General features: G+C 38.6%; 4 protein-coding genes across 6 annotated transcripts; 2 read left to right on the top strand and 2 right to left on the bottom strand.

Annotated features, from left to right (window-relative positions):
• The first annotated feature begins 317 nt into the window (after positions 1-317).
• On the top strand, positions 318-5703 carry ube2g1b (ubiquitin-conjugating enzyme E2G 1b (UBC7 homolog, yeast)). The gene is made up of 6 exons (XM_022208068.2): positions 318-525; positions 883-985; positions 1097-1194; positions 3505-3683; positions 4181-4291; positions 4458-5703. Exons 1-5 carry the CDS (start codon positions 483-485, stop codon positions 4265-4267), a joined length of 510 nt encoding a protein of 169 aa, XP_022063760.1. The 5' UTR covers positions 318-482; the 3' UTR covers positions 4268-4291; positions 4458-5703.
• arpc3 (actin related protein 2/3 complex, subunit 3) lies at positions 5562-11773 on the bottom strand. The gene is made up of 7 exons (XM_022208066.2): positions 11636-11773; positions 11168-11267; positions 9774-9850; positions 9247-9315; positions 8536-8662; positions 7779-7873; positions 5562-5834 (listed from the first exon to the last, which is right to left on the bottom strand). Exons 1-7 carry the CDS (start codon positions 11639-11641, stop codon positions 5772-5774), a joined length of 537 nt encoding a protein of 178 aa, XP_022063758.1. The 5' UTR covers positions 11642-11773; the 3' UTR covers positions 5562-5771.
• A 56-nt stretch (positions 11774-11829) lies between these two features.
• On the bottom strand, positions 11830-15290 carry gpn3 (GPN-loop GTPase 3). The gene is made up of 8 exons (XM_022208063.2): positions 15132-15290; positions 14852-14960; positions 14094-14261; positions 13504-13628; positions 13276-13391; positions 12915-13011; positions 12699-12827; positions 11830-12138 (listed from the first exon to the last, which is right to left on the bottom strand). Exons 1-8 carry the CDS (start codon positions 15177-15179, stop codon positions 12073-12075), a joined length of 858 nt encoding a protein of 285 aa, XP_022063755.1. The 5' UTR covers positions 15180-15290; the 3' UTR covers positions 11830-12072.
• A 607-nt stretch (positions 15291-15897) lies between these two features.
• rnf170 (ring finger protein 170) lies at positions 15898-22706 on the top strand. Of its 3 annotated transcripts, none has more exons than XM_022208064.2 (7): positions 15898-16140; positions 17608-17771; positions 18367-18442; positions 19142-19256; positions 19558-19631; positions 20748-20879; positions 21232-22706. In XM_022208064.2, the coding sequence occupies exons 2-7, from the start codon at positions 17632-17634 to the stop codon at positions 21499-21501; spliced, it is 807 nt and encodes a 268-aa protein (XP_022063756.1). In that variant the 5' UTR covers positions 15898-16140; positions 17608-17631; the 3' UTR covers positions 21502-22706. The 3 variants fall into 3 exon arrangements, with proteins under 3 accessions (XP_022063756.1, XP_022063757.1, XP_051794126.1); XM_022208065.2 differs by lacking the exon at positions 15898-16140 and adding an exon at positions 16217-16289; XM_051938166.1 differs by lacking the exon at positions 15898-16140 and adding an exon at positions 16304-16581.
• The last annotated feature ends 2427 nt before the right edge of the window (positions 22707-25133 follow it).

The following is a 25133-nucleotide window of genomic DNA, read 5'->3' as shown; positions in this document are numbered from 1 at the left end:
CTGTATTAAATAATGGCCTATTTCTGTGCTACTATTTATTACAAACGCCTCAAGGCAGCAATGCACCAATCGGAGTTGAGCCTGCTCTAGAGACACACGAAGAAGAAGAGATCCGTGTATATTTATGCCCTGAGGTTAGCCTTACAGGCAGTACGTCCTTATTTGTGAGTGATTAATCCAAACTCTTTGCATTAATTTACATTTCTACATATCAGAAATTGCCTTCACTTTCATTTGACGGACAGATCGTACTGTTCATGTCGCTATTTGGACGGAAGTTTTGCCTGAGAGGCTAAACTGCGGGTTAAAATCGCCTCCGAACTTCCTCGGGTCATTTTTCTTTTTTGACTCATGTTGTGTTGTCAGACAGACAAGAAAACGTGGACGGTGTGCTTAACCTACTTTACCTCTACCATCCTGGTTGACAGTTACTTGGCCGTAGTTAGCTTGTTAACACTTACTTGAAAAGACAAAAGCGAAAAATGACGGAACAGTCGTCGTTGTTACTACGTAAACAATTAGCAGGTAAGTTAGCTAACTTGCTAACAAGCTTGAAACGTTAGCATTTTCAGTCCATACTCTCTTATACATTGTCATGACTGTGGATATGTTTGTTTTAGCTGTTGTTGTTTAGCGTGCGTTTTTGCGGACGTATACATGACAAGACAGCTGAAATACACGTGTATAGACAGCGTGCCAGACAGCTGTTAGCAAAGTTGTGACTGTTCGGCTAGCAGCTCTTGTTGCTCAATAAATCCTATTTCCAAACCGCCACCCACGTCGCTTCACATGCCTGTTTTTCGACTTCACAGTGTTTGTTGAGTTTACCAGCAACCCAGGCTACGACTAACGCAACACACTTCTTCATATTTCACATTTCAGAGCTCAATAAGAACCCAGTGGAAGGCTTTTCTGCGGGGCTAGTGGACGACGATGACATCTATCAGTGGGAAGTGGTCGTTATTGGACCTCAGGACACTTTATTGTGAGTGATATAATCAGCCTAATCAACCTACTTTCCCTTGTAGCTGAGTTGTGTACTAATTGGAGTCCTGGGTGTGTACATGTTGACACAATTCTGTCTTATCTCTTGCAGTGAAGGAGGATTTTTCAAAGCCACACTAACTTTTCCCCGTGACTACCCCTTGAGGCCTCCCAAAATGAAGTTCATCACAGAAATCTGGCATCCAAATGGTAAAAACAAAGTATTTTAAATATGTATTTTTTAGTTTTAAAGTGAATTTGAGGTTGTTTTTAGGATGTTGTATGTAAATGATTAGGGTTCGACCGATATGCATTTTTTCAGGCTGATATTTGGCAGAAAAAAATACAGATAACCGATTAATTTAATAATATAAAATGAATACATTAACTTTTTTTTGGTCCCCAAATGTTTACAACAACAAAGATATGAATTTCAGACAGAGCATTTTACTGTTTTATAATACTTTGTCCTTTAGCATCTGTTTAACTTTACAACAGAGGAAAAACATGCAGCAAAGCATTAAATCTCTGGGAAATTTTATAACCTTAAAAACGTCCATCTATAAATGAGTTATTAAATACATCTTATCTTGTACTTCTTGTTGCTGCAAATTAGAGGTAGGTCATAGTACAGGTAGAAAAACGTTTTTAAAAGTTGTAAACGGGCAGTTGTGAGAGGAAAGCAACGAAAATACTAAGGTAACATTGTTTTCACGAGCCTCCTTTAGTTTTCTGCTTTATAACTTACCAGAACAAAGAACTTTCACATCGTTATAAACTTACCTGTCCACTCCGCTCACTCCTGTAATGTTTCTTGACTGTAGTTTCTACCTGTACATTACTGAGAAGACAGCAGTGAGGACTGAGGATTGAATGGAGTCAGAGCTCCATGTTTTGGACAAATGGCACAAAGACATCATTCTGTGCGACTTTGACACTTAACAGTATTTAATGTTTTCTGAGAAATTAAGAATATATCGGAGTTTAATCGGCAAAACTCTAGCCGATGATGATTATTTTGAAAAGGACTATAATCGACTTATTTAATCCGTTGGGTCTTATAAATAATGCTGATAAGTGAGAAGTTATGTTAATGCCAAATTAATGGAATCATATTCTGTTAATAATAAAGGTGGACTAATAATGTATTTGTTCAGGGCCAATACTGAAACCGGTTATTAGCAATCAAGGAAACTGATAAGTGATGATTGGAATCAGCAAGATAAAATTAAACTCTTGATGTCAAAAATTGTCAGACATTGTAATGTCTTTTTTTATTTGTTTTCCATCCTTTCAGTTAAACATCTTTATAACAATAGACTTAAACTTACTCTTTTACAAGAAGAGAGAGACGACTGCATCAAAGCCAAAAGAGCACATTTATTAAGAATAGATTTTATTGGTTACAAAAGGAAACACTACTTTATAATCATAATCTCAATAATAAATGTAAAATTGGTGAATATCAGGGCTGATAATCGGCCAAGCGGATAATTGGTTTGTCCCCAGTTAATAAGTATCTTTAGTCATGTTCTTGTAGAGGAATGGCATAAGCAGTAGTTCTTTATCATATATAACTGTTTCAGAAATAGGATCATTGTCTCATATCTGTATTAGCATTTAAGTAAAGTAAACCAGTGATCACTAGCTGATGAAAGCAGTTACAGTTCTGTAAGTTAAGAAAACAAACCAGATCTTCAGATAATCCCTGTGAAAAGAAATGCTCAGAATACACATTTTCATTCTCTGAAAAGCTTAAAAAGCTTCCCTATACCTGAACCCCGAGCAAAATTTAGGTTTAGTGTTACTTCGCCAAGGAACGGTGAAGTTATGTAACAATCAGTTTCTGTTAGCAACATTACTCAAAAATAGACTAACGGATTTGGATGAAATTTTAAGGGAAGGTCAGAAATGACACAAGGACCAAGTGATTAGATTTTGGCAGTGATGCAGCTCATAGTCTGGATCCACACATTTGTTAAAGATTTCTGTATCACTGTGAGATAGTGGCACAGTGTCACTGTAACCATGACAACAAGTGAACACTACGTCAGCTACCTGCTGATGATCACGGTCCTACTACAAATCCAACACTGCGAACTTATCGGGACTTATCCATTGGAAACCATACAAGGAACAACTGATTAAATTGTGAGTGTGTTTCCGAGTCCCATCAGTTCCTGCCACCCACCACATATTTAGGTCACGTGATTCGGTATTTGTACATAACATACATATGCAGAACACACACCTGTGCTCAGCGCAAGGTCATTTTATTTGTGGGTACATCTATGTTAAATGGACACATTCCACAGATTAGTCTAAAATAAAAACCAGATTAAAATGATTCAAGTCAAACAAACATAATGTGTACGATGTTGACGAGAGCCCTACTTTTGTTAAAAAAAAAAACTCTGAGTAGAACTGGCTTTAGTATTTAGTGCATTACTTTCCCATTTCTTCAACAGCTGCAGAACTGTACCAATCTCTCTGTATGTTCTCGTCTTTTTCTCCTGCCAGTGGCGAAAAATGGGGATGTTTGCATTTCCATCCTGCATGAACCCGGCGAGGACAAGTACGGCTACGAGAAGCCTGAGGAGCGCTGGCTACCGATCCACACAGTGGAGACCATCATGATCAGTGTTATCTCCATGCTAGCAGACCCCAATGGAGATTCTCCTGCCAATGTGGATGCTGCGGTAAGTGCCTGCTGTCACTTTTTAGCAAGCTTTAGATGTAATTAATTTGCAGAGGCTTCTATTTTTTATTTTTATTTTTTTGCCATGTGTAGGCTGCATTTGAAGCTAATTATTTATAGAAAATGTTTTACTCCTAACCTCTTTTTTTAAATATGTATTCATATGAAGAAGGTTGCACAGTATATGAAGGTACCAAAAACATGAAATGACTGTTACCTCAGTTCAGTCTGGCTTTTATAATGGAATTCAAAATAAGTGGGCCGAGTGATATGGGGTACTTTGGCGGCAAATCACAGCCTTGTCAAGGCCGAATTGAGTCTAGGTTGGGTGAAAAGCACTCATTATTTAATTTAAAAGTGCTGCCTGGAGAGAGAACAAGGCAATAGTTTACTGAGTCGTGCCGAGAACTTTACTGTGCAGTGTGGCCAAGAATCACATGAGGAAGTAAAGGTTACACTACTCAGATTATAGATAAAGGTGTGTGTTGCAACCTGCAGAAAGAATGGAGGGAAGATCCTGCAGGAGTCTTTAAGAAAAAGGTGGCACGCTGTGTACGGAGGAGTCAAGAAATGGCTTATGACTAAGCCCTCACTTCTGTCATCGCCACAGTAAGTACAGTCACTTGTCAACACATTAACACACAATGAAATGCATTCAGAAAGGACAGAGAGCCGTGAAGTCACAGTCGCAGCTCTTGTCTCGTAAAATCTTAACAGTAATTGTGCCAAAACGGCCAACGAAGATAACTAAAGTGAAGTGTTTATTTTGCTTCAGGTTGGAGCTACACAGTGGACTGGGCGACCGGTTCCACTTCTGCCAGCTGGAGGACAGTTGGTGGAACTGGTCACTGATGAAGAAACACGGGAAAATGTTTAAAAATGAAATATTTTCATACCGTTGGCTGTGTTTCTGTGCAGCTAATTATTTCTCTATTAGTTTTTTTCCTCTTGCAGTTTGACAGATGTTGTTTATATTTATGAATATTGCAGAATGGCAGTGGCATTCATGCTGCCAAGACTACAATTTTCCATCATACCATTACTCAAAACACTGGGCAATCAGCATTTCAATTATACAGCCTATTACTTTTCTTGTGCTATGTACATACCCATCAGACTCTTGGAGAAAACATCTCCTCCGACAAACCCAACATTTTCTAAAGTTAGTTTACTTCCTATTTACCTATTTATTTAGAGTGAAGCTATTTTATGATGCACATTGTGTGGGTTTTTTTCTTATTATTCTCAGCCTGCCACACTGAGCCATTCGGATACTCGTATCACTAATTATGCAATTTTTGTCATTAAAGTGATGGAAATCCAGACTTCATTTCCTTCCCCTGTACATCCTAAGTGCTCTTCTTCCCTAAAGTGGGAAATTAATAACTCAGCACCGCCTTAACTCTGAGTGCCAGGAAAGGAAATCTGTCGTCAGTAAGGACTGCATCTGAAAGCTTGTTGTGAATCTGGAAAAAAGAACGGAGGATGAACCAAAGCGGACACACCAAAAAATGTGTTTTTACTGAACACGCTACAGGTTTTGTAAATATGAGCGGTATGTTCTTGTCATTGCACATGTAGCAAAAAGCATTCTGCTGGTTCTATAACAGAGGTAATGTGTTCAGCAATAGTTCGAGTATCACATAAGATTCTGTGTTGTAGCTTTTTTTTTTTTTTTTTTTTTTTTTAAAGGTATGCAGTTTTATTGACTTTAGGTAATGAGTGTTAGATCAAGAAAACAAGTAATAAAGCTCAGTGGGGACATTGTTGAGTGATTTGGTGAAATTCATTCTCAAATTAACTTTCTTCACAGCTAGTAGTTATCAACATTCAATATGCTTTGTTAAAGTGTAGCCTGCAATCAGAAACCAACACCGCATTACTTTCCAATCTCTGTGATTGCTTTATTGAATTAAGCACCAGCTCAATTTGATCAACATCCAGACAAATGAAGACATATCCTTAAACTCAAAGAGTAGAAAATCTTAACACAAAAGCAAACCCTCTCCTTTTCCACCCAACCCCACCCAAAATAAATCCATCCATCCGTCTTGCAAGTGTGGAACAGAAACTGCAGGTTTCAAGTCGTTCACTGTCCAGGAGCTGACAGACTTTTGTTCATGAACTGCTTCTTGACGAAGCACACCCACCACTGAAAGAGACAAACGTAATGTTCAGGAAGGCCTCTGAAGTGTTGGCATTCAAATTACAAATTAAATTGGAGGATTAAAAGAAAAATAAAAGCAACAGTGACAACTAATGAACATAATTCATTAGTCACAAGATGGCAGGACAGACTGTTTCACTGCTGGAACCTGAGGCACGGACAATAGAGCGAGTTTGACAAAGCCAGGCTTTCTTTGTAAGAGAGATCGACAAACCCTAAACCCCCAATCTGTTAACCAGGTTTTCTTAGCCAGGCTTTGTACATGTTGGCATTAAAAGGGTCACGTGTCATTTGTTCTGCACAAAATTGGCTGAATGTGTGCCGCCTTCCTCAGTCAGGAGGCACAGATTGTAGTAATGGAGAGCAATGAAGAATATAAACATCTATTAGAATCAAAAATGTTGTTTCCGATGACAGAAGAGAGGACTGCTCGTGGAGTGTTGTTTATTGTGCAGATTCATTTCACACTCTGCACTTTTAGTTCAGCTACTTATTAACCCTTTAAGCTTCAGTCAATTCCAGCCGTTTTCAGTACAAAAAAATCGCTAATATTCTATTTTTAAATAAAAAAAATTACGAAAAATACGGGGAATATTGGACGGGCATCGCGAGGTGCATTTCCTTGAAAAGGACCGATTCGGGGATTTTATACCGACTTCAGGACATGTTTTGGACAAAATAGTTTCCTGGCTTGTGTCATCTGATGTAAAAGGTTGGATTATGGCCGTTTTTTGTGGAATCTTTTTTTTTGTGTATAATAATGAACCCGGAAATGTGAGTCGCGCTGTGTGCGTTGAAGCCGTGTATAGAGAACGGATGGATGAATATTTGTTTTTGTCGGACAAATGTGTTTTTCTCACCCGCTGTGGTAATCGCATCTGAAAGTGGTTTATACCGGCAGATTCATGAGAATCTCAGCTTTCCATCGGTGTATAGTGTTTGTATAAGCGCGTTTGTGGCCTTCGGACATTCTTGAAATTCCTATGCAAATTAGTAGGTGTACCGCCGGCGGTACACTGAAGCTTAAAGGGTTAATATGACAGCTGCACATTCAACCTCTTAAACTTCGTACTTTTAAACAGTTCACTAATAAAGTGCACTGATATCTGACTCTGTTATGGATTCAATATTCTGTGATGAATCCCCAAAGATTTTCTCGTCTGTGACCTGACCCCAGCAAAGTGCCTGAAAATGGATGGATGTTTTATTACAACTGTCGAGCAGCAAATTAGGAGCAAACACAGAAACATATTTTTGCATTTTCAGCCTCACCAACTGAATACTTGTACATTCCGATTGCCATGTGATGTTTACGGTTTTCACTACAGTCACTGCACACCGTTAGAAACGTGATAACACTGTCCCCTCAGCTTTGATCTGCTCATGGATAGTATTGCCAGGAAAAGAAATGGTGAAAAAGGTGCACTTACAGCCAATTTATATCCCAAACTCCACACAGAATCTCCTCTTCAATTTCCCTCAGGATACATAAAGTATCTATCCATCCATCTGACAAATGTAAACTTAGTGTGGATACTAAAAAGATTCAAATCTAAGAGACTCTGATTTGATGTTTTTAAATCTAGACATAAAACTGTGCAAAATTACCATTTACATTATGTCGAAAAATTATGTCAAATCTATGGATTTCCTTCCAGGATAGCTTCCTAATAAGGTCAAAAGTTCCTAAAGAAAAATAATTATCCTTCTCTTCATTATCATTCCAAATCCACCCTAAAATTTACAGTACAGCTCTCTGCACTCTGTAGTTACTTTATGAACAATAGTTACATTAGCTCTGATAATCTCCACTTCAATGCAGCAAATTTAAAGCTGGTAGGAAAAATTCACCTTTCCTGTCATGTTTTTAAGACCTGAATTGCCAGTTTCCTGGAACAAGTATTGCTACTACATATATGTGTGACTCACCTTGCTGGGTTTGTCTGTTTGGGGGTCGAACACACGGTCACATAGCCTCAGGCCAGTCTCCTGGCGGATCTGCTGGAGGTACGCCCTCATGGTCTCTGAAAAGGTTAAAAAGACAATATTATCATGACTCAACTACGGTTTAACAGAAGACACTGATATTAGAAGACGAGTGTCGCCATAAAAGAACACAAGAGCGTTTAGTAGAAACGGAGCCTTGAGCATTGTTTTAATTATTGACCACCAATATTTTCTTGCCTGTACAAAAACAGAGACTCGCTGTTATATTCAGGAGTAAAAGAGAAAGTGCAGTTATGATAGGTCTGGGAGGATTCACTCTCAGGGAAACGTGTGTTTTTTCAGTAAAATTTCTCCATATGCTTGGAGGAGATTAAATACCCAGGTGCACTTTCCCTGAGTTTTATCAAAAACGGTGTTGATACTGTATGAAAACAAGTTGGAGAGACATTATGCAAGCATGAAACAGCGTTTTCCTTCAAGCTAACAGGGCCCTGGTCAGCACTGCTATTTCTGGTTCGATATCACGGCTGGGAATCAGATGAAATATAAGAAGGGTACAAAGAAACTGGCGCTGATTCAGAGTACAGGGAGGTGAAGCAGCATCAATGGCCTTAGATAATTCAGTGCTACAAATCTATGAATTTAGTGAAATGTCAATGGTATTTTTCTGCCTTTTACATTTTGTTCTTGGCAACCCTCCAAACGCAGACCTGCTCCAGTTTATTGTGCCGACTCTTACCTTCCTCCTGCTTGTTTGCGGGTTTAGCATACATAGCATTAAGAGGGAAGCCAGGTTCTCCTGGAATGGGGAAGTTAGTGATGCCCAGAGTGTACATCTCCTTCTCTCCCTGGCCCCTGGAGCTGCACTGTAAAGATCAATACAGATGGTTACATAGGTTTTACAAGCAGCTCTTTAAACAGGCATTCAAGCAACTACAACCACACAACGCCACAGGAGGCAATCAGACTGTAGAATTACTCAGCTTTCTGCAGAAGGGACACATGATCAACAGACTTTTCCATCATTGGACTCTTTTCTAACAGACTCACAATCTGTATTATCATTGTCTAAATGCAGTATTTCTAGTACAATACATTTGTTTACTTTTATTTTCGGTTCATTTTCTGTTATTCTGTTTCTCGTCTTGTACTTGGGCCATCTTGTTTTATTTTATTTGTATTTTCTTCTATTTTACTACTACCCTCTGTGTAATTGGGCACATTCTACTAAGCTTTGTGTATTGTTTATTGTACTGTACTCTGGCAAAATAATTTCCTCCAGGATGAATAAAGCAGATCTTATCTTAACTAGTTCCTCCTGGATGCAAGTGAGCGTTAAATAACGACTCATTTTTGTTCCTCAAATTATATTAGAGATTTTCATGAAGCCAGTGGAAAGAACAAAAGTCAAACACTGTTAATTCTGTGCAGTAAAGAATGTTCAACTCACCTTCTGTAGCCTCTTTAGGCATTCAGAAATGTAGAGTGTGACATAGATCAGCGTCCTGTCGGCCTCGTTCTGAAAGAAACACAAATTCACACGTTAATAAGTCTGAAAAGCAAAAGGCTGAACAGTTTAGAGCCTGAACAACTATGAGAGGATTGCATAGCTGACGGGGAAGAAGCAAGTCAGGGCATGTGGGAGAACAGAGAGCACAGCTGCTCCAGGAGAGGGAAAGATGGGGAAAAAAAACACAGAGGAAGAAGCACTCTAGTGAGGTGCATGCTAGTCGCCTTCTTTGTGTAACAGTTTTTATATTTGGCTTCAACCAGGATATACAGATGATGAAATGTTAAATGGGATTTTTTTTTTTTAAATGGCAGAATGTTCAAACTCATTAAGTTTATTCTTAACTTCCGTCCTGACTCTTGTATGTTCGTGCCAATATGGTGCTTTAGGATCACATATATACCAAGTTCTATAAACAACTTCCTTTAAATGTTTTGGTCGCTTCAAATGATGGACACTTTTCTCACCTTGATTTCATAGTTTTTAAAGAAGACATTGGCCTTGAAGTAGTAGATAGCCTCGTCAATGATGTCAGAATCAACGCCTGAAAAGAAAAAAAATTCAAGTTACTTTTCATTTAACAGCTCATTTAAACCCTACAACCAAAGAGCTGTTGTGTTTACATGCCGTCCAGCGGGAAAATATGACTGAATAATTTAACGTAACAAGTTTAAATATTCGGAAAAAAACTCTACAGTGATATTTGTCATGTGAAATTAGTTGAGTAATGCACATATGAAGGATTCAAACCCTACAAAAAACACACAGAATACTATATTAAACCTGACTGCAATAAGACACCCCCACAGTATAATTAATTACGGAGAATAATCTAATTTTGAATAAAAAAAGACACATCAAAAACTCAACAAATTCTAGGACTTCGTGGATTCCTTATGAGCAAAAAAAAAGTCTAAATAAAAGCAAAGCTCTCAGTTAAACACATATGACGAATTCAAGATTTGCTGTCAAACTATTCTTGTCATTTCCTGTTTTTTGTCATGCAAATCTTTTTTTGCTACTGGTAAAGTTCTATTTTTGATTTGTAAAATAAGTGCTGCTGAGAAACCAGCCCAGGAATAGTGTCAAATATGGGGCAGTTACACATTTCCGAAAACCTTTATAAATGTCATATTCAAGCTTTTGTTATTTTGCTGCACTGACAATCTCTCAAACCATAACAATAGTGTCTTCTAGTATGGAATCAAAGGACTGCCATAATAAAAGATAAATCAGTAAAAAAAATAAGGAAATAAATGTGCAAATATAAAGAGAAATAAAAAAAAAAATCAGTTAAAAAAATGGAAAATGCAACGTCAAAAAGGAAAAACCAAAGAAAAAATGTCCCTTTACATTTTCATATTTTAATTTATTTTTATTTAGTCCTCTTTATATTTACACATTTGTTTCCTTATTTTTTTAACAGATTTATTATTCTTATTATTGTTAAATTTATTTCTCTTTGTATTTACAAATTCATTTCATTTAAAAAAAAACAAAACAGATTTGTCTTTTATTATGGCACTCCTGTGACTCCATAATCCTGATCACTACATCTCTATATAAAATAAACTACAAAATGTATTTGCTTGGATTTTTTTGAAGACAATTAAAAGCTGGATGTGTGAACAGTTTATAATGAAGAAGTTAAACTTGAGGATGCACGTTTCAGGCCATATAAGGAAATGAAGCTGATGCATGTATCAGGAACTGAGCAACGTGTCATAACAAGGTAAAAAAGAAAAACTGCACAAAACTAGTGATGCATAATGCCATTGAAAAAGAAATAGATTCTGTTTTTTCTGCTATCAGGAGGAAGTATGTGCACTTTGGAGTAAACTAAAGCATCGTACACACTTACCATCTCCTCTGGCTGGTCCTTTAAACTGAGTTTTGAGGGGGAGCAAAGCCATATTCCCCACCAGTCTGGTTTCGGGAATCATCAGGCTTGAATGATACGCCTGAAAATCAGAGGAAGAAGTGCTGTCACCTATTTTTTATTACTGCTAACAGATAGCTGCTGCAGCATCCCTGCAACCATTAGCAGCTAAGCTGTAGCAATGCTAGACATTATATTTTATGGACACTTTGCTTTGAAAACATTTAAAATCAAGCAACAGGTGCGAAAATGTAATTTCTAACGGGTCAAAACGTCGTTAAATTGCGAGCGGATGCTAACGTGGCTAGCCGAGTATGCTAACGACACTCGTCATCAAAGCGAACTCGGAGGCCCTTCAGTCACCCAGCGGACTTCCTGTGTAGATTATTTTTGCTCTAAACTGCGCCGTAAACTTCTGCAATTGTCAATAACCGTCTAGTATTTACTCACCGGCATGTTGAATGATAAATATCAGTCCAACTGCTCAGCGACAGAAGACAACTAGCACCGCTGGACGCTACTTCCTGGCTGCTGCCTGTCCCACCCTTCAGCTTTAAGGAAGCGGCCACATGTCGTGTAGCCTTGCAGCCACATGGGGGCGCTAACACCACAAGTTTCATTACACACACATACACAAGGACGAGTATTTTTGTAATATTTTATTTAAAAATATATAATTATTAAACACATTTAATAACAACTCTTTAGACTTACGTATTTTCTTAAAATAACGAAACATGAAGGGGTTGAATTTCTCAATTTCTTGAAACACAACAGAAAGAAAACTTTATACATGAAAATGACATTCATGACAGCCCTTTTCCACAAGTGCATTCATCAGCATCCATATGCAGACAGAACGTCTTCTTCGGTCTTCATACTAGCCCTCAGCTGCTCACTTTGTCTTGAAAAATCTCATCATAATTTAGGTTAGCAGCCTCTTCATCCACTTCCTATAGAGATGATAGATAGATAGATAGATAGATAGATAGATAGATAGATAGATAGATAGATAGATAGATAGATAGATTTCAGTGTTACAGCAGCAAATAGAACAACAGTACTGCTATACAGATAACGATACACTTTCTCCTTCTAGAAGAAAAATATCAATATTTACATAAACATGTTTATATGAAATTGCACAGTGTCATTATTTACATTTTTATTGCACAGTTTGTAAGTGGGTAAACTGAACTACCGGGAGCTTTACTGTACAATCTGACTCAGCAGGAAGGAAGAACCTGCAGTATCTCTCCTTTAGACACCGTGGGTGAAGTAGTCTGTCACTGAAAAAGCTGCCCAGTGATGTTACCGTTTCCTGCAGGGGGTGGGAGGTGTCCTCCATGATAGACAAAAGCTTTGTCACTATCCTTGTGTCTCCCACCACCTCCACAGGGTCAAGGGGGCAACCAAGGACAGAGCTGTCTTTCTTAATCAGTTTGTTTGTTAAAGACACATTGTTGGGATAATGTATTTCTGACTTATATTTAGCTGTGTTTTGCTTCTTTACCTTTGGCTCCTTGAACTCCAGGTCCTCTCCATACTGTATGGAGAAGTCGATGTGTTGCAGCACTATGTTAATACCTTCTTCATCTGTGCGGTCAAAAGGGAGGAATCTCACCATACTGTAGTCATCAATCTGGGCACAGACAGACAGATAGACATTAGAAAATGCAAGGACCTGATCCAAAATTAAATGTGCTACAAAATCAAGGACTTCACTTACCAGACCACAAATAGCTTTGGTTAGCTTCTTGAATTTTGTGCTTCTGATGGTATCCGAGTTATCTTCCATCATTGAGTACATGTCTGGATCCAGGTACCTGTGAGAGTAGGAAGCAGAATATTTAAGAAATGTCTCGCAGTGGAATGAATTAAAGTTTTCTAAGTAGGATTATGCTTTGAAGACCACAAAGTTGAGGGATACACTATTTAAAAAAACACATTTAATAACAGAACTTCAAAGTTTTAATCACAATAACCTTTCTTTTTCTTAGGTCTTAATAGCAACATTACACAGAGAATTACTGCTGTAGGTTTCACTCAACACACGTAAATCTGTTATACTGCCTTTATATGAAACTCACTTTTCAATTTCCTTCTTGGCTTTGGGACTAAGCAGATCCATTTTTGTCATGATGTTTACTTGAGGAATCTCTAGTGACACCATGGCACTCAGGGCAGCCATGACTCCTGAGATAAACTACAATCAGAGAAGAGCAAAGGTGTGAGACTTTGAGTTTGTTCGCAGTCAGTGCTACATTAGTTGCGATGGAAAAAATGTAGACAGACAAAGATGGTGGAGAAATTCTGACCTTAAAAGACTCCACCATGAACTGTGAGTCCACTAGAAACACCCCGCAAACCCGAAACTCCCACTGCTGGAGCTGTTCCACCAGCTGCTTCATTACGGGGAGGTGTGTGTACAGCTCAATCTGACCTGTTAAAAGAAGTCAAAAGTGTTGTATTAAGTGCACATGGCCGACACTTTTCAAGAGATAACAGGTTATTTCTGGCTCAGAATGGGCCTGTGGGTGATGATATACGACAGCAAGAATGATCGGTCCACAGACATTAAAAGCAGCGAGTCTGTGTTATTGTGTATTTTGACAAAATGTGTACATTTTCTACTTATTTTGGAATCTTTAATAAATATCCATGTCTGTTATGCTTTCATAAATTCAAACAAATAAATTATATAAAATCAATAAAATTACAAGACCAGACAATACAGAAAAACGCAGATACACATATTTCTGTATTTTCTATTCTTGTAATTTTTGGGATTTTCCTTTGGCTCATCTCAATATTTAAGATCAAATTAAAAGTGACGCATAACATTCTGGAAGTAGTGAGAGGTACACAGACTGACTGACTTCAGCATGTCTCCTATGGGGCATTCTACCTGGGCAGTCAAACAATATGTAGTCATCTTCAACGTGACCCAAGCTTTCCTCCAGCCAGTCAAAGTTGTTGGCAAAATACTCCATGCAGAAGACTAGACCACCGTTAGGGCCAAACCTGAGAGAATCATCCTCCATCACGTCATCTACTTGGATTAGCTCACGGATGTCTGAAGACAGAAACAATGTCAGTGTCATAAATATCATAAAGGACAGGTGACAAATTAAAGAAAATTCAATATTAACTGTCTTGGTAAGGTTGATTTTCAAGCCTGTGGAACACAGTTCTCCCAAAAGATATCCCTTGTGTGGGGTTTTAATGATGTTGGCGGAGAGTGCCGTCTAACAGATCAGTACAAGAGCTTCCTTAGGTGTTCAATTGTGTTATTAATTTGCAGTGATCCTTCTTTCCTAAGGGGCAAGTGAACACAAACCATGGCAGCAAAACGCCCCTTGCAGCTTAACAAAGCCACCTCACACTCTTACTATATTGGTCAAGGGTTCCTTTAATTTGTCCAATTGTAATGTTAGTACATTTTTTTGTGTTGTTTATTTTTTTAATGTGACTATGTTGCTGCCCTCTTGGCCAGATCCCCCTTGTAAAGGATCTGATCTCAATAGGACTAACCTGGTTAAATAATAAAAAAAATAATAAGTATGTAGTAACACTATTTGAATCTCTTCTTTTAACCTGCTTGGGTCTTCCTCCAATGGCTAATTCTGTTTTGGGTTCTGCAGACTAAAACGATCCTGAACTCACCAGCCATGACAGGATAGTCAAAGTGTTCAGCTGCTGGGTCCAGATTGACCACCTGGACTGAGCGGTTGAAGGCCTGTGAATGCTGGACCATGGTCGAGCAGTAGGTACTCTGGAATGAAAAACAACATACGACAAACAAACAAACAAACAAACAAAGGAAGATACAACTTGAACTTAGTCTCTGTTGAAGACAACACAACCTCATGCTTTAGCTTAGCGCGTTAGCCGAATAGCATAACAAGGCACTTTGTCACTCATAACTGAAGAGCCGTTAGCTTACCTTCCCGCTGCCCGCCGGGCCTATGACTAGCTGAGCATAACGAGGCATTGTGCCTCAGTTAGATAGTGTTGTTTACTCTCCCGTGTCGCTAAAGATAGCTTGTAATCAACTACGTACTGATGCTTCAGTAATTCTTCTTCTTTTGTCTTAGAAATTTTATTATCCGTTGTGTGCGCCACTACTGCCATCTACAGCACAGAGTTGGAACCACATGTACAGTGGCGCAAATCGAGGCGAAATATGCCAATAGTAACATTCATCATTATTTTTTGTCTCTTTGTGATCAAGTTATGTCTCTTTTTGTTTATTTTGTGACTGTTTGCAGACGTTTTGAGTCTCTTTGTATTAATCTTTGCCTCTGTGGTCATTTTGCAGCTCTTTGCGGCCATTTTATATCTTCCTGGCTGTTTTGTGGTCTTCTGTCGTAATTTTTTTCTCATTGTGGTCTTGTTGTGTCTCTGTTTATTTTGTGTCCCTTTGTGGTTCTTTTCTGTCTCTGTAGTAGTTGTGTGTGTTTAATAGATGCTGTGTGTGTTTTTGTGGTTGTTTTGTAACACTTTATCCTGTCTCGTATTTGTTTGGTGTCTTTGTGGTCATTTGTGTCTCTTTGTATTGTTTTTGGTGTGTCTTGCTGGTCGTTTCATATTGTATACAGAGCTGATGTTGTGCCAAAAGGTGATAAATTATTGGTATCAAACTGTGCTTGGAGCCAGTCTGAGGCTGTCTATTGAGCACCCAGTGGAGGGCGGTAGCACGTTTAAGACGCATTTTAATTGAGAAAAGGACTAAGAAGAAAGAGTAGGAAGAAGAAGAAGGAGTAGGAGTGTAGTATCAAACTGAAACAGCAAAATCAGCATGCGATGTAACAGCAACAAAACAAGCAATGGAACCTCGTTATTTGGTTGAATCTATAAAATCTGTAAATAAATAGAGGCCTGAATAGAGTGAATGGAGGAGACGAGTGGAGCTCTGACAGAGAGATTCCCGACTGAAGGAGGACTTCTTAGTGGTAGGTGATGCAATTCTTCTTGTTTTGTCTCGTATTAATTCAGACTGTAGGTTACGTAGACGGCATTAGCTTGATTGTGCTCTTGTGTCATCACTCCCTTTTTGACTCTTTGGCTGGTTTAGCGCAGCAGCTACACTCTGGGTTCGCTAGTAAGGAGTCACATTTATGATTTACAAGTAATTCTAATCCGCTTGAGCCCGGAAAAGTCATTGCTCTTTCATTTGCCTTTTAAATGAAACACACAGCATAAGCTACAGTCTAACGACGGAAGTGATTCCGAAGGCAAAACGACACAACGTTGGATTCCTTTAAACAGAAATATTCAGAAATGTTCCGTTGATTAGTAGCTACTTTTAGCTAAAGCTAAACTTAGCTAGCTGCGAGGAGAGCACTGACACAGACATTAATAGCTAGTGAAGCCAGTGAAATAGGCAGAAAAGGGTAAACATGCGTTGATGAGTATTTTTTTTTTGAAGTATAACTAGTGTACGTTGTCAGACAGTTTAGCCAAGATATTGTAGTTTTGTACGCTTAGCCGTGCTAACGGTAAGGCGATGGGGTGGCTAACGGCTCATCTCAAGCGGTTAAGTCTTAAAGTTTGCAGCTTAAATCGTCAAAAGACAAATATTTCGTTATTTTAAACATGCTGCAACATTTTAATCGAGGTAAATGACAGAATCTGTCTCAACGAAAACATTAGCAGAGATATTTAATTTTGAAGTGACACTGGAAACATGATTTTTGGGGGCACACAAGCTTCTTTAAACGTTCAGATTATATATAACAGTGATAACAGACAAGCAAAAATGTAGTGTAAAGCTCCCAGTTCGGGTTCTGGTACATTAAAGGGCATGTATTATTATTTAAACTGACAGCATGTGATGTTCAGAGAAAAAAACATTATTCCTGCTAAGAAAAATCTACAATAATAAAGTATTATTGTTTTCATAATTATCTGACTCTACAGCGAAAGATTAGAAACAGTATTACTGTACTGATGTAACTTTTAGATTATAGTTAACAGTGATAACAGACAAGCAAACATATAATTTAAAGCTGCCTGTTTGGGTACTGGTACCTTACATTGCATGTATTATTATTTCAATTGATGCCACATAATAGTCTGAGAAATAAAATAACATTGCTACAGCTAATAAAAAAGTTCAAGAACGTAGTAATATATTTTTTTGTTTGTCTTACTCTTTCCGTAGTGAAACAATATTGACATAGCTTTTACTTTATATTTAGCAGTGATAACAGACAAGAATGTGTGTTTTAAAAGTCCCAGTTTGGGTTCTGGTACATTAAAAGACATGCATCATTTAAAGTGATAGCAAGTGATATTGAGAGAAAATACAATAATGCTCTTGCTTAAAAAAAAATGCATTTTTAATCTTTCCATAGCAAAGAATTAGAAACAGAACCGTGTCCGGTGAAATGCTGACCTCCTGTTTTCTTTTTTTCTAGAGTTGTAGGCTATGAGTGTGGGTGATGGAGGACAATCAATGTGGGGACTTGGACTACCTGATCCAAGATGAGGACACCCTCATTGAGGGCGTCAGCAACCAGGTTTTATTTGTCGTAGTGCTCAGCATCACCTTCCTCGCAGGTCTGCTCACTCTGCTTTGCAGGTAAGCAGCAAATACAGGATGGTGAAGAAACATTACAATGTTTGAATTATTTCAAGAAAATTTAGAAGAAGCTCAAATTTTTTATCCCTGAAATGAAAGTAGTCTGTACTGGACACTTCATTCACAGCCACCGTGGGTTTTTATTCTGACAAAGGATCAAAATTATACATGCTTTGCTATATTGATAGATAGACTTTATTATCTGTCCCAAATGGCAAAAAACATTCTCCTTTGACAACAACAAATATAAACACACTTAAAGCACAAGCTGACAAAGTACAGACATGTAAAAGAAATTTAAAAAGAAACAGCAGCCGATTAAAGACAAAAGTTCAGAGACATGAGTTTGAGGTGAATCAATGATTTTACCGGCCTTATAATGATACAGGAGGGTTTTGTTTTGGTATTTCCCTGTAAAATAGTGTTACTTGTCAATGTAGGCAGTAGTTACCAGAGGGTCACGTTAAGAATGGGTTAATCACAGCCAAAAAAGGATACAAACAAAATGTTGCATTGACTTGTGTGCTGGTATATGATTCACTGTTTCAGCTGAGGAATGCTGCTTTGCCAACTTTCTGTCTTGTGACCTTTGCAGACAGGAGCAGCATACCATCCATCCTGAGAACCAGGAGCATGTACGAGCCGTTCGTCAGCAGCTCCAAACAGAGCAGGTAAGGAGGCAAATGCAACACCAGCATTTCCTGCCAAATACAGTTGGCAAAGATGATATGTAAACGAAAACAAAAAAATCAAATCCGCCTGAGTTGTTTGAACATGAACAGGCCATTCAGAAAGGCAAAACAGTGCCTGGCACATTTCAAAATCTAAACAGTACTGTTTTCAAGTGCCTCCAGAGGCATAAAAATAATAGATGTAGTGCAGTGAAATAGTTTCAGAACCGTAGTTTACCTTCCATAACTCAGGTGAACTAAAGGTAATATTTTGTTGTCATCTAATCTGTATCCTGCAGCAAGAGAAAATGTTTACATTATATTTATTTCTGTGTAGTTGTATAAAATGTATGCCATTTAAGTATTTTAGCTAGAAAGCAGCAGAAGGCTGAAGGAAGTACATGAAAAAGTGTCTGAAGCCAAACCAACAGAGGAAGTTGCAAAAGGGCAGCCATGAATAAACTTTGCTCATTTTTTGTGTGTGTTTTTGTTCTGTTTTTTAATTAAGGTGTAAATAATGTATTTGGCAAGTATAAAGTGAGATTATACCTTTTGTCACGTTGCCGTAGTGATGACAGAATGTTTGGATTATATCTATTTTCCAATAAGGACATGCATTTTAAATTGCCTGCTCTATTGTAACACTTACTAAACTCTCTTTTATGTTTTTATCTTTGTGCTTTATGATCTTTTTGTCAGGATGAGAATTCCCAGGCTGATGCCAGGCAGCAGTATTACACAGACATGTCTTGCCCTGTGTGTCTACAACAGGCTGTTCTGCCCGTAGAAACCAACTGTGGACATCTTTTCTGTGGTAAGTCTACTGCCCAAATTATGTTGATACACAATCAGCATAACAAACCAGTTAGACCATTAAACTATGAGGGAAAGAAACAAAGCAGAAGCATATCACTGGTGTTGAAAAACTCACATTTGTGATCTGCTTTGTTGACTGAACCTGCTGAACTTGGAAATATACGTAGAAAATTGTAGTAAATGCAAAGCTCAGTTGCAAACATGCACATATATTAAAGCTAACTCATCTTAAATGTTTGGAGTTTGTACTTCTTGAACTTATGCTGTACTCATGTACCGTTTTCCTCGTTTCTGTTTAGGCTCCTGCATCATAGCCTACTGGAGGTATGGCACCTGGCTTGGTGCTATTAACTGCCCCATCTGCAGACAAATGGTGAGACTTGTACTACATGTTAAACAGCCATACTGAACTTTCATTATTGCTGATTTTCCGTGCCAGATCCAGAAACAGGACCCAAATGCAAATCACACCTGAGCTTTAGAGCCATTGTGGTATAAAACAGTGTCAACAAATTTCTTTAAAAGCCAGATACCCCCAACTGCTTTGTATTCATGTGTGAATGTAGGGATCCTCATCCTGCCTGTGAGAACCTATCATGTACAGGCGGTCCTCGGGTTACGACGTCCTCGACCTACGGCGTTTCGTTGTTGCGTCTGAACTGGTTAGGTGGAACTAGTTGGCAAATGGAGTGGACAAATGCATCGTCTCGCGACGCTATAAGACGACTTTGTTTACATTCTCCAGTTGTATGGCACCTTGGATTGTGCTCCATTCACTAACTTTTTGTCATTCATTATGGCTCCCAGCATAAGTCAGACTCTTCTGATGCTTCGAAGTAAAATTAGATAGAATAAAACGCTGGGAACAGAACCAAACAACGACAAACATGGTTCAAGTTGTAAAAACAGGTCAACATACTGTAGCGACCCTCTGTGATGAATGAGTGAGATTTGATCTCGGTCTCTGGTTGTTTATTGAACCTTCACACAGGATACTGTGGGCCATAGCCAATGGCAAAATAACTACAAAGTGACCTATAACTTAGCTCCAGAATTAGCCGCCGTTCCTAGCTCTCTCTTACTCGACACACACACACACACACACACACACACACACACACACACACACACACACTACGTACTGCTGATTCTCAGCCAATCAGAGGTGAGCTAACTAAACATGGCATGCTCACTGACATTAGTAAATCTGGAACCGACAATAAACATCGAAACCTCTACATCAACAACAATATCAATCTGTTACAATATTCTGTTATCTTCTTGTAAAATGATTCATACATGCATGAAAGATGTTGGTATTCATGACTTCTCAGAAGAACTGATCATACCGTGATGCACGTAACGGCTTTGTTCACATTTTCACCGGAGTCCTGACTTACGGCGAAAATCGACTTGTGTCAATCCGTAGGAATGGAACTCTGACATAAGTCGAGGACCCCCTGTATTGATTTTTCTGACCTTTTCCCAGGTAACGCTGCTCTTCCCACTATTTCATGAGCATGCCGCCCCTCAGAGGGTGCAGGATGGCGAGGCCGAACCTCAGCTCATTTTAAGAGACATCAACGACTACAACCGCAGGTTCTCTGGACAGCCAAGATCTGTGAGTATACTTCTTTCCAATACTTCCTTTGGCTGCAGTCATTTTTAGCTACCTTTTAGTTAGTTACTTGGACGACATTTCGTAAAATAGATGCTGCTGTGGATGCTGCTAGAACCTTTGTCATTGTCCTGTTATAAATGGTACTGGAATACGTTAGAAGCTGTATGAGTCACTGTGTGGATTAAAACATTAACTTTCCTCAAAAATGTCTATAAATTGCAACACTGCTGGCATAAAATACAAGTATGCAAATGAGATATTGACGTGTGCGAGGCACCATAATTCAGGGGAGTATATTTAGAGCAGATGTTTTCATAATGTTGCCTCTCCTCTTTTTGTTTCCCTGCTACAGTATATGGACAGGCTGCGCGATGTGCCCACCCTGCTTCGTCATCTCTTTAGGGAGATGTTTTCTGTAGGCGGCCTCTTCTGGATGTTCAGGATTCGAATTCTTCTATGCCTTGTCGGCGCGCTCACCTACCTGGCCTCGCCACTCGACATCCTCCCCGAAGCCCTTTTCGGCCTTTTGGGTTTCATGGACGATTTCTTTGTAATCCTGCTTCTCTTTGTGTACATTTCTATCATGTACAGAGAGGTCGTTACGCAGAGACTGAACGGCTAGGCGATCACTCGTACAAGAGGCCTTAGCTTGCTCATTGGAGGCTTCGGGAAGAGTGGACTCGTCATCTGAGGTGTTAAAACTAAATTATGATGCTGGTTTTCTCGGATGGCTTCAGTTTGAAGTCTGGGATGTTACTTCACCACTGAGGAAGGGTTAGCAGAAACAACAAAGTTCTAAATGTTGACTGTTTATAGAATTTCCTGTTATTGGTTCATAGGTTGAATGAGTCAAGAGCAACAACAGTCGAACACAGGAGGATGTGAAGTCGGCCAGGAAAATCTTTCTGGCTAAACTGTGTACTCAAAAAACGCCCATAATTGTGTGAACAGTCGCTTCTTTGACACTGTTGCCAAAATCAGCCATTTGGTAAATGTGCATATCATTGTAGTGGAGACCATTGTGTAATATATCAAAAGTTCAAATGACTGCATTGAGGAGCAGTGACTTGATTAAATGCATTTAAAGCAGACCGTCAAGAAACAGAATTGTCAACCTCCAGGTAAAGGTGTGTTAAAGGAATCATCTTACTGTGGCTGTTACTGTCTGTCTGGTCAATTCCCCTGATGATGCACTCTCTAAATCGTCTGTAACTATGCATAATCATGATGACTTGAAAAACACAGCTCGATTTGCTCGTGTGGAAATCACGGAATTGTATAACATGTGACAGTTTGCATTTATTAATCAAATCTGTTATAATTTGAATTAATATTGCACAAGACTTCCTAATTAATGCACAATGACTTTTCCATCAGTGGATTGTTGTTCAAGAAATGTACAAAAAACATAATCCATTGCTCCTAAAAAGAAGCCAAAGTAAACAGAGTAATTCTAGATCATTTTGAATGTATCTCACACAAGTTATGAATGTTAATGTTTCCAAGTTTACCTCATCATTCTTCTAGTCATTGTAAGCATGGACATTCTGCACCACAGACCTTCTCATATTCTTCAAACACTGACGCCCTTCTTTGTTAATCTGGAAGTCCGTTCTGAAAAATAAATCCGAATTTAGGTTTGATCAAAAATGAAATGAATATTGTGTACAATATGTATTTGGTTGGGTTTTATTTTGTAAATATTTTTGCAAATGTTGTATTCATTTGTGAAAAGAAATGATTTCTGGAGCATGTAAATTGAATGAGTGTGATCTCAATGTTCAGTTGAAAATCACTGCTGGTGCACAGTAAATATGCAGTTCTCAACCTTCTTGTGCCTTTAAATGGAAAAACTGTCGCCAAATACAGATATTAGCTTTTCTGGTTGACTCGGGGGCTACCTTCAAGAGTATGTATCATGCATTTTTATATATAGAAATCTGTTGTGTAGCTTTTCCTGGTTAGAAGCTTTCCAAATGCATCCATGTGGGGTCTTGACCCTCAGGCTGAAAATGGACGCTTCACAGTAGAGGCTGAAACTGTGTCCAGGCCATTTGCTTTCTTAGGGGTTCACGTTTCGGAGCAAGCAATGGCACTCCCGTTAACGGACACTAGACGGAGGGTTTTTGAGGCTCATGTCAGCAGTCAGCTGTAAATTTATTCTGTCTGACAGCTTCAAATCACCAAAGAAGTCGATCAACTTCCTCGTGGAATGTCTTATTTTAAGGTGCAGCATATGTGTCATAACCTTTCAATGTCTTGGCTAACTAGTGTCTCTTCCACTTTGCCTCGAGGTGTTTGAGCAACCTCCACCCTTTTTGTTTTTTACCACCTAAACTAAAGCCAGTGACAGCAGCATGTGTTGTAAATGCTGCAGCTACAAACTGGTTGGGCGAGAGTCTTACTCCGGAGGAGTCGGTGCTTTGGTGCAAGCTGGATTAGAGCTTTCAAAACATTTATTTCTATAGTTTAAAGGCATAATACTACCTTTTATATGATATATACTATCAAAATTATTTGCAGCTATAAATTATTTGCAGTCTTAACACCTACACATATCTTTTGTTTTGTACCTTCTATGCCATTTTCCCCACACCTTTCTCAAGATCAAGTGTTTTCCACCAAAAAAAATGAAATGAACCCATGACACAGCCATATGAAGGTTTAATTGATAGATTACATAATTACTTGTCAGCCAGGATACTTGTCGTGCTTGTCAAGGCGTTTACTTGACCCAGTTTGGTGGTGTGTCTCTGATGTTTCAGACAAATTAGTCTAAATGTCATGCAGATTTGTGGTGCAGTAGTACATTTTATTCAACCGATACATAATTATATAATGGACTTGTGTTAAGTTATTACTGTTTTTGTAATCACTCCCACATAATGTTATCAGGATGATTTACAATTCCCAATGTTAATGTGCTTGTTATTGTACTAGTCATGATTTTAGTGCAGGGGTGTCGAACTCGTTTTAATTCAGGGACCACATTCAACAAAAACAAAACATTATGAACAACCTGAAATTTCAGAAGAAAAGTAAGTTCAATTTCAACAATATTATGCCTCAGTTTATCATTTACACATTACAACTTCCAATGGTAGAAGGATGCTGAGTTTCCCACTGCCAGGCAGGAGGCCTAGAGGAAGACCAAAGAGGAGGTTTATGGATGTGGTTAAAGAGGACATGAAGGTAGTTGGTGTGAGAGAAGAGGATGCAGCAGACAGGGTTAGATGGAGGCATTTGATTCACTGTGGCGACCCCTGAAGGGAAAAGCCGAAAGGAAAAGAAGAAGAAGAAGAAGAAGAAGTTCCAGATCACAGAGCATGTACAAAGGCACAAAACATTTAATTAAAGGTATCTGGAACTGAAAAATATAGTATTTCACTTTAAAAAACAAAAAACAACAAAAACAAAGCAAAATATTACAAAAATGAGGAACAAAATGGCAAAAAATGAGACAAATGACAAAACAAAACCAAAAAAAATTAAACAAAAACGTTGCAAAGCGACCAAAAAATGAATAAATGAGACAGAAAATGTCAAAAGCGTGAAACAAAAGGACAAAAAAAATTATACACAAAATAATGAAAAAGCAAAACACAAATGACAAAATGATAAAACGTCAGAAAAATGATGTCAGATAAAAAAAGACCAAAAACAAAACAAAATATTACAAAAATGAGACACAAAATGACAAAAGAACATATAAGAATGTAGTATTTTACTTTGTAGTCAAAACAACTTGTCATGATCTAGAAATTATTTGAAATTATTATAATTTTACAAGGGCTGCTCAGTGCCGTAGTGATTAGCACTTTCGCCTTGCAGCAAGAAGATCCCTGGTTCGAATCCCGGTCTGGGCCTGGGATCTTTCTGCATGGAGTTTGCATGTTCTCCCTGAGCATGCGTGGGTTTTCTCCGGGCACTCCGGCTTCCTCCCACAGTCCAAAAACTTGCTGAGGTTAATTGAGTACTCTAAATTGTCCGTAGGTGTGAATGCGAGTGTGATTGTTCGTCTGTGTATGTAGCCCTGTAACAGACTGGCGACCTGTCCTGGGTGTCCCCTGCCTTCGCCCGAGTCGGCTGGGATAGGCTCCAGCACCCCCCGCGACCCTAATGAGGATAAAGCGGTGTATAGAGGATGGATGGATGGATAATTTTACAAATTGCAGTTTATGTCTTCTCATGTTTGACAACCCTGTTTTAGTGCAAATAACAAATCAGCTAATTGACATACAGTAAATCAAGGGC

The sequence above is a fragment of the Acanthochromis polyacanthus genome, chromosome 18 (genome assembly GCF_021347895.1).
Source record: "Acanthochromis polyacanthus isolate Apoly-LR-REF ecotype Palm Island chromosome 18, KAUST_Apoly_ChrSc, whole genome shotgun sequence".
NCBI lineage: Eukaryota > Metazoa > Chordata > Actinopteri > Pomacentridae > Acanthochromis > Acanthochromis polyacanthus.
The sequence above is the reverse complement of the archived record's forward strand: the minus strand, read 5'-3'. Positions and strand labels throughout refer to the sequence as shown.

Bases quoted from the DNA above. Each gene is read 5' to 3' on its own strand.
- ube2g1b (XM_022208068.2), top strand. From the start codon at position 483: ATGACGGAACAGTCGTCGTTGTTACTACGTAAACAATTAGCAG. The intron at 986-1,096 runs GTGAGTGATATA...TATCTCTTGCAG, and splicing joins GGACCTCAGGACACTTTATT to TGAAGGAGGATTTTTCAAAG. The intron at 3,684-4,180 runs GTAAGTGCCTGC...TGCAACCTGCAG, and splicing joins CTGCCAATGTGGATGCTGCG to AAAGAATGGAGGGAAGATCC.
- arpc3 (XM_022208066.2), bottom strand. The intron at 8,663-9,246 runs GTGAGTTGAACA...TGATCTTTACAG, and splicing joins GCCTAAAGAGGCTACAGAAG to TGCAGCTCCAGGGGCCAGGG. The intron at 7,874-8,535 runs GTAAGAGTCGGC...TAACCTTTTCAG, and splicing joins CGCAAACAAGCAGGAGGAAG to AGACCATGAGGGCGTACCTC.
- gpn3 (XM_022208063.2), bottom strand. From the start codon at position 15,179: ATGCCTCGTTATGCTCAGCTAGTCATAGGCCCGGCGGGCAGCGGGAAG. The intron at 14,262-14,851 runs GTGAGTTCAGGA...TTCTGTCTTCAG, and splicing joins TGACTATCCTGTCATGGCTG to ACATCCGTGAGCTAATCCAA. The intron at 13,392-13,503 runs GTCAGAATTTCT...CTCTGATTGTAG, and splicing joins TCATGGTGGAGTCTTTTAAG to TTTATCTCAGGAGTCATGGC.
- rnf170 (XM_022208064.2), top strand. From the start codon at position 17,632: ATGGAGGACAATCAATGTGGGGACTTGGACTACCTGATCCAAGATGAG. The intron at 17,772-18,366 runs GTAAGCAGCAAA...TGACCTTTGCAG, and splicing joins CTGCTCACTCTGCTTTGCAG to ACAGGAGCAGCATACCATCC. The intron at 20,880-21,231 runs GTGAGTATACTT...TCCCTGCTACAG, and splicing joins TCTCTGGACAGCCAAGATCT to TATATGGACAGGCTGCGCGA.